Genomic DNA, 15,323 nt, shown 5'->3' on the forward strand with positions numbered 1-15,323 from the left:
GTCATCTCATCCTCTATCGTCCCTTTCTCCTCCTGCCCTCAATCTTTCCCAGCATCAGGGTCTTTTCAAATCAGTCAGCTCTTCACATGAGGTGGCCAGAGTATTGGAGTTTCGGCTTCAACATCAGTCCTTCCAATATGAACACCCAGGACTGATCTCTAGGATGGACTGGTTGGATCTCCTTGCAGTCCAAGGGACTCTCAAGAGTCTTCTCCAGCACCACAGTGCAAAAGCATGAATTCCTCAGCGCTCAGCTTTCTTTATAGTCCAACTCTCACATCCATACATGACTACTGGAAAAACCATAGCCTTGACTAGACAGACCTTTGTTGGCAAGGTAATGTCTCTGCTTTTTAATATGCTGCCTAGGTTGGTCATAACTTTCCTTCCAAGGAGTAAAGCGTCTTTTAATTTCATGGCTGCGGTTACCATCTGCAGGGATTTTGGAGCCCAAAAATGTCTGCCACTGTTTCCCCATCTATTTGCCATGAAGTGATGGGACCAGATGCCATGATCTTAGTTTTCTGAATGTTGAGCTTTAAGCCAACTTTTTCACTCTCCTCCTTCACTTTCATCAAGAAGCTCTTTAGTTCTTCTTCACTTTCTGCCATAAGGGTGGTGTCATCTGCATATCTGAGGTTATTGATAGTTCTCCTGGCAATCTTGATTGCAGCCCAGCGTTTCTCATGATGTACTCTGCATATAAGTTAAATGAACAGAGTGACAATATACAGCCTTGACGTACTCCTTTTCCTATTTGGAACCAGTCTGTTGTTCCATGCCCAGTTCTAACTTGCTTCCTGACCTGCATACAGATTTCTCAAAAGGTTGGTCAGGTGGTCTGGTATTCCCATCTCTTGAAGAATTTTCCACAATTTATTGGGATCCACATAGTCAGAGGCTTTGGCATAGTCAATAAAGCAGAAATAGATGTTTTTCTGGAACTCTCTTGCTTTTTCGATGATCCAGCAGATGTTGGCAATTTGATCTCTGGTTCCTCTGCCTTTTCTAAAACCAGCTTGAAGATCTGGACGTTCACGGTTCACATATTGCTGAAGCCTGGCTTGGAGAATTTTGAGCATTACTTTACTAGCATGTGAGATGAATGCAATTGTGTGGTAGTTTGAGCATTCTTTGGCATTGCCTTTCTTTGGGATTGGAATGAAAACTGACCTTTTCCAGTCCTGTGGCCACTGCTGAGTTTTCCAAATATGCTGGCATATTGAGTGTAGCACTTGCACAGCATCATCTTTTAGGGTTTGAAATAGGTCAACTGGAATTCTGTCACCTCCACTAACTTTGGTTCGTAGTGATGCTTCTTGATATCTTTATCTAATTCAAGAGTGTCTGGGATTGTAAGGAAAATGGTATTATTTTCCTCCCCCAAATTGATTACTGTATATAACTGCTGATGCATCTGAATCAGGACTGAGAAAGAATTCTCTTGATACTGGGCGTCCAAACAAAATTGAGAATTAACTGGGTATGGTTGGGGATCTTACTGTATCCACAACCCTAGATTTCAAATGTTTGTGTTCATTTTGAAGTTAAAAACTTTTTTTACCAATTAAGTAATAATTCTTTTATATCATGAATTAACTTAGGTCATGGTATAACAGTCTACTCTGTGTGTATTACTCTTCCAGGTATTAAAAAGTGACATGGTCATCAAATTTTAACTCTTGTTTCTTCTTATGAGACACCGTGTATCTCATTGTCCTCATTTGAACTATTTCCCATCAAAATCCTTATCTGATTGGGATTGAATTGATGTTTCCATCCATTAAGCTTATTATGCATGGACTGTTATAAGTCTTTAGTGAAATATTAACTTATGCTTTATTTTAATATTTATTTCCTAGGCATACTGTATTTTAGCGGGATCATTAGTATCTGAAGGAGGTATGTACTATCCCAGAATTTTGTTATTCTTAATAATCTATAGTCCATTTTTATAGTTTGCTATTAATAATACGTTCTCTTGGTTAAAGAAAACTGTAGAAATAGGAATAAAGTTTTGTCTCCTTTGAGGGAGGAAATTCTTTGTATAATGTACTATGTTGATTCCTATAATGGATGAGGCCAAATTTGGAAAAGCTTTTTTTGTTCTTGTTCTTAAGTATCATATCATAATGCTCAGAACATTTGAAATGGAGTATAAAAACATAACTATATACTGAGTTTTTAAGAATCAGGCTTTAGTAATGTTAACCAGGGAAGACTGTCCCTTTTTGTGGTACAAATATTTTTAAGCTTTTGAAAGTTTGAGCTATAGCAGTAATGTGACAGAGAAGTGCTAATACCATGCATGAAACTGCCTAATCTGCTGCTCTACTTATAGTATGTTTACTTCTGAAACATTGTCATTTTCTCTGCATTATCCCTTCATCTTTGACATTCTTGTAAAATGTTGATAATAACACCTGCCTCAAAAGGTTGGGAGTCTCAAAAGTGATTGTGCTTAGCGTGGTACCTGACAACTAACCCCATGGACAGTAGCCTGCACCAGGCTCCTCCATCCATGGGATTTTCCAGGCAAGAGTTCTAGAGCGGGTTGCCATTTCCTTCTCCAGGGAATCTTCCCGACCCAGGGATCGAACCCAGGTCTCCCGCATTGTGGACAGACACTTTACCGTCTGAGCCACCAGGGAAGTCCTAATAAATTAAGGCTGTTGTGACAGTAATGATATTTAAATTATGTAGCTGAAAATATGGGATTCATTTTATTATAATGATTAACTGGGATTCTTGCTAATGGCTAGTTTAATATAGAACTTTTCCTTATTGACAGCTCTTAGATGGCATTAAAGCATGGTGCCTATTTATTTATCTTTTGAGATGCCATCTTTAAAGTTTGGAGGCATGAAGTTTCTTCCATCTGATATGAGTGCTTTTCTTTCAGCAACACTTCTTGTTGCTGTAAATGAGCTTCGTAGGAGTGCTCGGGCCAAAGGAACGTCATTTTACAAGTATGGTATGTACTTTAGAAATGTAGGTGTATTATATCATCATCTTTATTTGCCTAAAATCACCAAGTACTACTGCTTTGTTCCACATAGATGTGTACAAAATATGTCTCAGTGTCTTCCCTATATGGCTCATACTTATATATTAGCTCTTTTAAAAAGAAAAATGTAGTGTAATTTGAATAGGAGTGCTTTATATTTGGTTTTAACTTATGTGGACTACAGTATTTCTGTGTATGCTTATGTAACTTGAGAAAGTAATTTGACTCTAAATATCAGTTATTGTTAACATTTAAATCAAGTAATTATGTTTATATTGAACAGTTTTAAAAGTCAGGATCTCATGCATTTTTAATTTTATTTTTTTATGGCCATTGTGCACAACTTGTGGGATTTCAGTTCCCCAGCAAGGGATTTAACCTGGGCCATAGCAGTGAAAGCCTATAATCCTAACTGCTAAGCCACTAAGGAACTCCCTTTTAATTCAGATTAAATTAAGTTAAATTAATGGACATTTTATGTTGCCTGATAATATCAAATTAAAATTTCAAAAGTTTCTTTTCTTGTCTCTACCCCAATGATTAAGTAATGGAAAGTCGTGATCCCAGTACCAATGTTATATTACTGGAGGATACTGCGGCAGTGTTGGGAGTGACAATAGCAGCCACTTGTATGGGCCTTACCTCCATAACAGGTGAATATTTCTCGGATTACGGGTGATTTATTTGTACTGCTTAAATAATCCTTTAATATGTGGGAATTTTCCTTTATATCGTTGAAAAAGTTTAATAGATGGTTAAATGTGAATTTCATACTAACCGTTTGTTTTTATAAGACAAATAAGACAGTAAAAGTATTCAGATTTCTGAGTTAGAAATTTCCCTTAGAAATAAAGAAAACTGCTAATAGAGCATTTCTATAATGCTCTAAACCTTTTTAGCTGTGACTTAGTAAATTACACAACTATTTAGAGCTTTAAGTTCTTTATGTGTAGAGATATTGGTGATCCTTGTCCTGGTGACCTTACAGGTTTGAGACAATATATGAGAGAGAACTTTAATGAACTCTAAAGTTTAAAATAAATGTACATTGTGGCTTACCCATTTGTCTTTTTCCGCTATTAGTGCCAATAATAACTGCTCTTGCTTTGCGCTGTCCTTGATTCTTTAGTTGCTTCCATCCTCACTCTGGCAGCTAGTTGCACGTTCTGAAGGCCAGTGCAGCACAGGTGGATAAGAAGACAGAAAAACCATTTTATTTTTATTTTCTAAAATAAACGAACCAATTATTATGAAGAAACTCAATTTCTGAGGTTGGAATTCTCTTGGAACGGTATTTCCAGTCTTACCTGTTTGTCCTAGCATATTTAAAATAATTTTAGGTGATGAGCTTCCACCGTTCTGCAGTGTTAACATAGTCTGAAGTATGAAGAGATTTTTCTCACTTTGAATGTGCATATTGAGACTAAACCATCATTTTATGATGTTCACTATGATCCAAAATATTCCTAAATGTTTTGATTGTTTTTCTAGTTGACCTTACCATTTTAGACACTTTTTAGACATAAATAATTTCTTAGCAAAATGTAAGGCTTAAGGAAAGTATGACTTGGTGAATAGGTCAACTTTTAATAGAGGAGTAGGATGGGATCAGGGGTGGGAGGGAGGTTCATGAGGGAGGGCACATATACTTACGGCTGATTCATGTTGTTGTATGGCAGAAACCAGTACAATATTGTAAAGCAATTTTCCTCCAGTTAAAAATAAATTTAAAAAATCAAGATAAAGAAAAATCTCTTTCTACCAAGTATGTTTTATTATATCCTTCATTAAAAAGTTTCACAGTAATTTTTATTTAATTACTTAAGTCATTTACATTAAATGACATGCCCGTAAATAAAATATTTTCCAGCTAATAATTCTGTTTATTATTATTGTCATTCAGTTATTAATACTGTGTATTTGAAAATAAAAATAATTAAGTTTAGATTTCTAAAGAAGAGCAGTATTTAATTTGAAACTCTGTAATTACAAACTTCCTAATGGATTATGTTTTACAAATGGATCATATTTGTATACTTTAGTAGTACAAAATAAGTCATACCTTTTTAGTGTTGTTTTTTGACTACATGTTAATAAAGCTAATGTAAATTGAGGTTTTTTTTTTTTTAGTAAAACATGTATATTTTATCAAGCATTAAGGTAGTTAAATTTAATACTGACATTTGATCTATGGAATAAAAGGCTTAATTTATAAAAACCTTGCATGTAAAATTTATTATAAAGATTTAAAGTATAATATTTATTGACGTCTGTTAATAAATATTAACCTATACATTCAAAGATAATAAGTCAACTCTTATTGGTTCTGGAAGAGAATAAAGTCCTAATAACCTAGTGCAAACTTTACAATCAGAATCATCTGCAGGGATTGGGAACGCATAGAATGCTAGACCTCTGCTCCAGAGTTCTGATTTAGAAGGTCTTGAGCGAGACCTGAGAATTTGCATTACTGCCAGGTTATCTAGTGATGCTGATGCTACTACTTAGCATCAGCTAAGGTCTTAGGACTGCATTTTGAGAACCGCTGCTTTAAGGTAGCCAGTAGATGCAAATGAACTTCCATTTTCTTTCTGCTTTCTTTTTGTGTATCTAAGAATGTTACTACCTATGTATCATTCTTGGTTGAAAGAGATAAAAGTGCCTCATGCATATTTTTTTATATGGCTTAAATCTTTCACAGAACCTTTGTAAGACAAAACACAAAAATTTTTTTTTAGCTGTTGGTCCTACAATTATTTTGTCAACTAGTAAAAGTGCTACTGACATACCAAAAAAGAAATGGACTCTTTATTACTTTAGTATATATATCATGTCTCTAATTTGAAAATGCTCTGAACGCTAACCCATGTGACGTGGTGCAAGGAATGGATCATAAGTAATTAAACTGCATAATACTCTTTTATGTAATATGCGGCAAGTTGTAGCATTCTTCTTTTGTAGAATAGTAAAACTATTAGGAGAAAGTCATTAAAGGAATTAGGAATGAATTTCAAGTCCCTTGGTTTACTAATTTAGGTTCTTTGCTCCCTAAAGCTCATTGAAATAGAACATGTTAATTTACTGACTTCTTATGTGCTTTTCTTTAGGCAACCCAGTGTATGACAGCCTAGGCTCCTTGGGTGTGGGCACCCTGCTGGGCGTGGTCTCAGCGTTCCTCATCTACACCAACACGGAGGCGCTCCTGGGGAGATCCATCCAGCCAGAACAAGTGCAGCGGCTTACTGAACTCCTGGAGAACGATCCGTCAGTAAGGTCAGCTTATTCCAGTGATGCTGTTAAAGTTTAGAGAAATATATGAAGAAATAGAAATGCTTGCTTTATAAATTCTTCCAAAAGAGAAGAATTGCATCCCTAGCTTTCAGAACTTTTTAACCTACTAATTTGCAGCATTGCGACCTTCCAAGAAAGCAAGTGAAGCATTTAGCAAACTCCCTGAGTTTGCTTTAAATTTTATCTCTAATTTTTCTAATAAGGGACAGTTAGATGATGTCATGGGAACAGAAGTTTGCAAAGTATTTGACTTATATGAAATCTTCATATTTATATTTGCCTTATATTTGTATTATAATTACAAATCGAATATGTATTTTTAAAAACTTATTTGACTGCACTGGGTCTTAGCTACAGCATGTGAGGTCTAGTTCCCAGACCAGGACTGCATTGGGAGCTTGGAGTCTTAGCCGCTGGACCACAGGGAAGTCCCGGCAAATTGAATATACTGAACTTAAAAGATTTTTATTCATTGGGATATGACTACCAAATTGAATATAATTTATTCTTTTTTTTAGTATGTAGACATCTTGTTTTAGCTTATTTTAAGTGTTTTTCCTTATAATCTTTATCTTTGAATGATAAAGAGTTGAAGATTTAAGAGATAATCAGAAGAGATAAAGTGTTTTAATAGACCTTAGTGAACTTAAGCAGTAGTATAGTTTCAGAGTGAAGGGGAAGGAACAATCCTTTAAAATTCTAATTTTCTACTACTTACCTATGTGTGTGTATATATATATATATATATATATATATATTTAACTTTAAGAATGTGTTTTTCTTGTGTTATAATTAAAATCTTTAAGTTCAGTCTTTAAAGAATGACCTCTATATCTGCATCACTAAAACAAATGAGTATGTGATTATTATATTTATATTCTATGCCCTACATGTTTATTCTTAAAAAGTAGTTACCTACTAGATCAAGATTAGAAGTTGAGCGTTTTTAGAATCAATACTAGGCTTAGTGACTTCATGTGAGATTCTCCATATTAATGTCCTTTTCTTGTGGTGTCTTTTGTCTACTTTTAGTATCATGGTAATAGTGACTTTATAAAATGAGTTGGGAAGTGTTTCCTCTTCTCTTCTAATCTTTTTTAGTGAGTTTGTAAAACAAATTGCTCTGATTTCTTCTTTAAACGTTTGGTGCAGGTCAGCAGAGATGCCATCTGGGGACGGGCTTTCTGCGTGGTCCCTCTTGATTACTTGCTCTGTCTCTGGTTCCACGTTTATTTGGATTGTCTCTTTTGTCTTGTGTCAGTTTCAGCAGTTTGTGTCTTTCTAGAAATTTGTCCATTATTTCTAAGTTATCTAATGTGTTGGTACAGCTGTTCATGGCTTTCCTTTGTATTTCTTTTTATTTCTTTAGGATTGGTAGTAATGTCTCCTCTTTCATTTCTGATTCTGGTAATTTAACTGTTGTTTATTTTTTTTCTTGGTCAGTCCAGCTAAAGATTTATCAATTTTGTTGATCTTTTCAGAGGACTGACTTTTGGTTTAATTGATTTTCTATAGTTTTTTCTATTTCTTGAATCCTGCTCTAATCTATATTATTTCCTTCCTTCTGCTTGATTTACATTTAGTATTGATTTAGGTTTGCTCTTTTTTCAATGTCTTAAGAGGGTACATTAAGTTTTTTATGTGATATCCATCTTCTTTTTTTAATATAGGCTTTTACACTTATAAATTTCCTTCTAAGTACTGCTTTCACTTCATCCTATAAATTTTATTATATTGTGTCTTCATTTGCGTCAAACTATTTTCTGATTTCACTTTAGATTTCTTCTTTAACCATCGGTTGGTTAGCAATGTGTGGTTTAATTTCTCAAATGTCTTTGTTACTTCTTATTTCATTCCATTGTGGTTGTCAAGCACTTTTTATTATTTCTGCCCTTTTAAATTTACTGAGCTTTATTTTATAGCCAACATATGATCGATCTTGGATAATGTTCCATGTGTGCTTGAGGATGTTTATTCTGCTATTGTAAGGAGTGTTGTGTAGATGTCTGTTAGATTGGGTTGGTTTGTAGTGCTCAAGCTTTCTGTTTCCCTGTTGATCCTCCTGCCTCATTGTTCTCTCCATTATTGAAAGTAGGATATTGAAGTCGCCTATTATTATTGTTGAATTGCCTATTTCTCCTTTCATTTCTGTCAGTTTTTACTTCATGTATTTTGGCACACATTTGTTAGGAATAATGTGTTTATAATTTGCATATGTTGTTTATAATCAAAGTCTACAAAAGAACTGTAAATGGAAAGATTGTGACAAATCTGAAATTTCCTGAAATAGTGAAGATCTGTAGATTAAATTGTTGGAAAAATAAATGTTAGTATTTCAGAAAGTTTATACAGTTTTTAAGCAGTGTATTAGTTACCTATATTGCTCTGTGACAAATTACCCCAAGTCTTTGTGATTTAATACACCGTTTACTGCCTCACAGCTTCTCTGGGTCAGGAATCTGAACACAGTTTACCTGGGTTTCTACTCCAGGATTTCTCACATATTGCAGTTAAGGTGTTGACTGAGACTTAGTCATCTCTGGGGAGGGATCAGCTTCTAAGCTTACTGCCACGGTTATCAACAGAACTCAGTTCCCTTGCCCTGTGGAGCTCTCCCACATGGCGGTTTGCTTAATCAGAGTATGCAAATGGAGAAGACAACAGATGTTGAGTGTGGACAAGGTAAAAGTCACAGATCAGTCATCTGATCTTGAAATGACACCTCATCATCTTGCCATATTCTTTTGGTTAGGAGCAAATACTAGGGGTAGCCTGCATTGAAAGAGAGAGGGTTGCCCAAGGGCCTGAACACAAGAGGAGAGGTTCGCTGGAACCATGGTAAACACTGCCTATCACAGTTTTCTATCTGCAGTTAGTCATGTGTAAGAATATAAGTGAAAAGTATATCAGAATATTTTTATTAACTGCTGTTTAATATTAGTCAAGCCATGAGTATTTTAAATCGTTTGTTAAGACTGAGTTAGATACGCTTTTCTAAAATGAATAAATTGTATCAGTTCAGTTCAGTCGCTCAGTCGCATCCGACTCTTTGCGACCCCATGAATCGCAGCACGCCAGGCCTCCCTGTCCATCACCAGCTCCCGAAGTTTACTCAAACTCATGCCCATCGAGTCAGTGATGCCATCCAGCCATCTCATCCTCTGTCGTCCCCTTCTCCCCCTGCCCCCAATCCCTCCCATCATCAGGGTCTTTTCCAATGAGTCAACTCTTCGCATGAGGTGACCAAAGTACTGGAGTTTCAGCTTCAGCATCAGTCCTTCCAATGAACACCCAGGACTGATCTCCTTGAGGACGGACTGGTTGGATCTCCTTGCAGTCCAAGGGACTCTCAAGAGTCTGCTCCAACACCTCCAATTCCAACAGTTGAAAAGCATTAATTCTTCAGCGCTCAGCTTTCTTTATAGTCCAACTCTCACATCCATACATAACCACTGGAAAAACCATAGCCTTGACGAGACAGACCTTTGTTGGCAAAGTAATATCTCTGCTTTTTAATCTGCTGTCTAGGTTTGTCATAACTTTGCTTCCAAGGAGTAAGCGTCTTTAAATTTCATGACTGCAATCACCATCTGCAGTGGTTTTGGAGCCCGAAAAAAAAAAGTCTGACACTGTTTCCACTGTCTCCCCATCTATTTCCCATGAAGTGATGGGACCAGATGCCATGATCTTAGTTTTCTGAATGTTGAGCTTTAAGCCAACTTTTTCACTCTCCTCTTTCACTTTCATCAAGAGGCTCTTTAGTTCTTCTTCACTTTCTGCCATAAGGGTGGTGTCATCTGCATATCTGAGGTTATTGATATTTCTCCCGGCAATCTTGATTCCAGCTTGTGCTTCTTCCAGCCCAATGTTTCTCATGATGTACTCTGCATATAAGTTAAATAAGCAGGGTGACAATATACAGCCTTGACGTACTCCTTTTCCTATTTGTAACCAGTCTGTTGTTCCATGTCCAGTTCTAACTGTTGCTTCCTGACCTGCATACAGGTTTCTCAAGAGGCAGATCAGGTGGTCTGTTATTCCCATCTCTTGAAGAATTTTCCACAGTTTATTGTGATCCACATAGTCAGAGGCTTTGGCATAGTCAATAAAGCAGAAGTAGATGTGTTTCTGGAACTCTCTTGCTTTTTCGATGATCCAGAGGATATTGACAATTTGATCTCTGGTTCCTCTGCCTTTTCTAAAACCAGCTTGAAGATCTGGAAGTTCACAGTTCACGTATTGCTGAAGCCTGGCTTGGAGAATTTTGAGCATTACTTTGCTAGCGTGTGAGATGAGTGCAATTGTCCATTAGTTTGAGCATTCTTTGGCATTGCCTTTCTTTGGGATTGGAATGAAAAACGACCTTTTCCTGTCCTGGGGCCACTGCTGAGATTTCCAAATTTGCTGGCATATTGAGTGCAGCACTTTCACACCATCATCTTTCAGGATTTGAAATAGTTCAACTGGAATTCCATCACCTCCACTAGCTTTGTTCATAAAGATGCTTTCTAAGGCCCACTTGACTTCACATTCCAGGATGTCTGGCTCTATGTGATCACACCATCGTGATTATCTGGGTCGTGAAGATCTTTTTTGTACAGTTCTTCTGTTTATTCTTGCCACCTCTTCTTAATATCTTCTGCTTCTGTTAGGTCCATACCATTTCTGTCCTTTATATTGTGCTCATCTTTGCGTGAGATGTTCCCTTGGTATCTCTAATTTTCTAGAAGAGATCTCTAGTCTTTCCCACTCTGTTGTTTTCCTCTATTTCTTTGCATTGATTGCTGACGAAGGCCTTCTTATGTCTCCTTGCTATTCTTTGGAACTCTGCATTCAAATGGGAATATCTTTCCTTTTCGCTTATCATCTTTTCACAGCTATTTGTAAGGCCTCCTCAGACAGCCATTTTGCTTTTTTGCATTTCTTTTTCTTGGGGATGGTCTTGATCCCTGTCTTGTACAACGTCATGAACCTCAGTCCATAGTTTATCAGGCACTCTGTCTATCAGATCTAGTCCCTTAAATCTATTTCTCACTTCCACTGTATAATCATAAGGGATTTGATTTAGGTCATACCTGAATGGTCTAGTGGTTTTCCCCACTTTCTTCAATTTAAGTCTGATTTTGGCAATAAGGAGTTCATGATCTGAGCCACAGTCAGCTCCTTGTCTTGTTTTTGCTGACTGTATAGAGCTTCTCTATTTTTGGCTGCAAAGAATATAATCAATCTGATTTCAGTGTTGGCCATCTGGTGTTGTCCATGTGTAGAGTCTTCTTTTGTGTTGTTGCAAGAGGGTGTTTGCTATGACCAGTGCGTTCTCTTGGCAAAACTCTATAATCCATCGTGTTAGGTAGTTATTAACCTCATTCTAATACAGTACTTCTCAGCATCGTGTGAAGAAGGAGCTATTGAAAAAAAGAGTATGATTTAAAATGACAGTATTGTAAATAGCAGTTTAGAGTTGATTTTTTAATCCACAAACTATGTGATTAATGTATATAAAAATTACCATAAAATAGTATTGTTTGCACCTTTGTATGGCATTATTTTTTGGGCTCCAGAATCACTGCAGATGGTGACTGCAGCCATGAAATTAAAAGACGCTTACTCCTTGGAAGGAAAGTTAGGGCTAACCTGATAGCATATTAAAAAGCAGAGACATTACTTTGCCAACAAAGGTCCGTCTGGTCTAGGTTATGGTTTTTCCAGTGGTCATGTATGGATGTGAGGGTTGGACGATGAAGAAAGCTGAGTGCCAAAAAATTGATGCTTTTGAGTGTGGAGTTCAAAACTGTGGAGAAGACTCTTGAGGGTCCCTTGGACTGCAAGGAGATCCAAGCAGTCCATCCTCAAGAAGATCAGTCCTGGGTGTTCATTGGAAGGACTGATGTTGAAGCTGAAACTCCAATACTTTGGCCACTTCATGCGAAGAGTTGACTTGTTGGAAAAAACTCTGATGCTGGGAGGGATTGGGGGCAGGAGGAGAAGGGGACGACAGAGGATGAGATAGCTGGATGGCATCACCGACTTGACCGGCATGAGTTTGAGCAAACTCCGGGAGTTGGTGATGGACAAGGAGGCCTGGCGTGCTGCGGTTCATGGGGTTGCAAAAAGTCGGACACAACTGAGCAACTGAACTGAACTGATGGCATTACACACACACAAAAAAAAGCTAAATGAGCAATTTGTTGGAAAACGGTAGGTGGTGCCTAATGGTGAACACTCTGGAAGCTATCTTAGTCCATTTTCATCACTGGTGGAAAAAAATAAGAATTGTAGACTTTTCCCACTAAAACGTATGTGTGTGTGTATAAATTTGTACGCATTGTTGTTGATTGCAGGGCGATTCATGATGTTAAAGCCACAGACCTGGGCTTAGGGAAAGTGAGATTTAAGGCAGAAGTAGATTTTGATGGGCGAGTTGTTACGAGATCATATTTGGAAAAACAAGATTTCGACCAAATGCTACAAGTAAGTTTATGTTATTTATTGATTTTTTTTCTTACATAGCCAAGGGTGTAAGAGTTACTTCCTGAGTAAATAAAATAAAAGCTTTTCTTTGTAAGTCTTAAAGTCACTTCAGGTTTCAGCTTCTTAGGGCTCTAAAATTTGACGAAGACCTTTTTATTTACTGTAAGAGTGATTCAAAGGAGACAGCAGAAAAGGTAATTTATTACTAAAGTGATTGTTAGTGCCAGACATTGTATATATGTTATTTTATTTACTCTCAACAACCTGTGAGGTGAAGAAATAATGTTTTCGTTTTTATTTTATTTTGTTTGTTTTTAATAATAATTTATTTAATTTTGGCTGTGCTGGGTCTTCGTTCTCCGCGGGCTCTCCTCTCGCTGCAGCGTCAGGGTCTCCGCCCTCGTTGTGGGGGGCTTCTTGTTGAGGTGGCTTCTCTCGCGGAGCACGGGCTCTAAGGCGTGTGGTCTCCGGCTGTTGCAGCACGTGGCTCAGCCATTGCAGCTCCTGGGCTCCAAAGCACAGGCTTAATAGCTGTGGCCCCAGGGCCTGATTGTCCCATGTCACGTGGGACCCTCCTGGACCAGGGGTCAAACCCACGTCTCCTGCTTTGGCAGGCAGGCTCTTTGCCACTGAGCCACAAAGGAAGCCCTTTAATTTTTATATACAGGCAAATTCAGACACAGAAGGATTAGATCATTTGCCTGAATTTCAGAGCCATGATATGGAATCAAATATTAATTTAGATTTCTGTAACTCCAGAATCCATGCGTTTTTATTAAGAGTTTTTTAAAAGAAGATGTACGGAGGAGAGTGTAACGACTGGAGCAGAGGGTCCCACTTGCCTTTGTCTAACATTGACATTTACCGTGCTGTATTTGCTTAAGATCTCAAAAAATGAAAAGAAATCATTACAAAAATAGTTATAACCCTTGTTTCTCCTTCTAGAGCCCATTCTCTTTTTTCCACCCGAAGAAGTAACAATTATCTTGAATTTAGTATTTGTCATTTCCATTCAGATTTTTATACTTTTCAACACATTTTTCTTAGTACAAGATATAATACTTTAGGTGTTTAAAAATTGTTATAAATTATACAATATGGTTTTCTCTGTAATTTGTTTAGCAGTGTGTTTTATGTTAATATATACCCTAATTAATTTACTTTTACTTGGTATATAATATTTCATCTTATGAATGAACATACTGCAGTTTGTTTATCCAGTCCCCATTTGATGAACAGTGTTAAACTATTGGAAACAACACCACGATGGCATTTTTATACATGTTTCCTTGTTTGCATGTGCAAAAATTTATGGCACGTGTGCAAGAAATTTACGGCATTATTACATAGCTCGGTTTAAAATAGCTTAGCCACTGGCTGAACATATCTTCAGCTTCCTTAGATGTTGACAAATCATTCTCCCAAGTATGTCAGTTTAACTTCCATCATCAATGTGTCAAAGTTTCTATCGCTTCACATTTTCACTAGACTGTATTGACAGAGTTTTAAAAATTTTGTCATTATGATAGATATAAAATAGTATGCTGTTGATTCAGTTGATATTTCCCTGATAGTAGTAAGGATAATAAGCATAGAAATTTATTGACCATTGGCATTTCCTCTACTTACTTCTTTGTTCATTTGCTTTCTCTTATTTATTTTGACAGATTTGTAAATGTTCTATTTTTAATATGCTGAGTACTAATCCTTCCTCAGTTACATATATGCAGATAACTTCCTAGTTAGTAATTTATCATTCCACTTTGTTGTTTTACAGAAGATTTAATGCAGTTTTTAATTTTATGTCAAATTTGAAATGCTTTTTATTATCTTGATTAAGAAACCCTTCTGTATCCCATTATCATAAAATATTCTTTTTTTTTCTTCTAAAAATTTTATGGTTTACTTTTATACCTTTGGTTTTCAGTCCACTTGGAATTATTTGTTTATTAGTCTAAGGTAGGGATTTAGTTTTTTTTTCTTATTAAAAAATAATTTTCTCAGCACTGCTTACTGATTTGTCCATTCTTTTCCCACTGATTTTGCGATACTACCTCTGTGGGGCGTTATACTCAGTTTTTTCTGAAATTGCTTTTTTTTTTTTTAGAAAATAGGTGGTCCATTGCTTATGACTTGGAAGTTTTCCATATTTCATAAAACTCAATGGTATTTGTTATAATTTTTTAAAGAAATTATCAATGTACGACTATGATTTTTTTTAAGAATTTATTTATTTTTTATGCTATCATTTTCTTTTATAGGAAATTCAAGAAGTGAAGACTCCTGAAGATCTAGAGACCTTTATGCTTAAACATGGAGAAAATATTATTGATACTTTAGGAGCTGAAGTAGACAGACTTGAGAAGGAACTGAAAGTAAGATATAATAATAACATGCTGACAGTGTCACCTGTTTTTTGAATATTTATCTGTGTCAGACACTCTGCTAATTGCATTACTTGTCTGCTTTTACCTTCTCGGTAATCTCATAATGTATCGGTAGTTAACGATCAGCAAGAGGACCAGGTTAGAGAAGTTAGGTAGTAATACACTCA

At 36.4% G+C, this 15,323-nt stretch overlaps 1 protein-coding gene across 2 annotated transcripts in view; it reads left to right on the plus strand.

Annotated features, from left to right (window-relative positions):
* SLC30A9 (solute carrier family 30 member 9) overlaps positions 1-15,323 on the plus strand; it is a 78,369-nt gene that overhangs the window by 51,539 nt on the left and 11,507 nt on the right. For both annotated transcript variants that reach the window (XM_043871018.1, XM_043871019.1), the window contains exons 12-17: positions 1,863-1,902; positions 2,903-2,974; positions 3,553-3,660; positions 6,115-6,280; positions 12,640-12,769; positions 15,031-15,144. In XM_043871018.1, coding sequence (XP_043726953.1) covers positions 1,863-1,902; positions 2,903-2,974; positions 3,553-3,660; positions 6,115-6,280; positions 12,640-12,769; positions 15,031-15,144 — 630 coding nt within the window. The remainder of the gene's footprint in view (positions 1-1,862; positions 1,903-2,902; positions 2,975-3,552; positions 3,661-6,114; positions 6,281-12,639; positions 12,770-15,030; positions 15,145-15,323) is intronic.

The sequence above is a fragment of the Cervus elaphus genome, chromosome 17, assembly GCF_910594005.1.
Source record: "Cervus elaphus chromosome 17, mCerEla1.1, whole genome shotgun sequence".
NCBI lineage: Eukaryota > Metazoa > Chordata > Mammalia > Artiodactyla > Cervidae > Cervus > Cervus elaphus.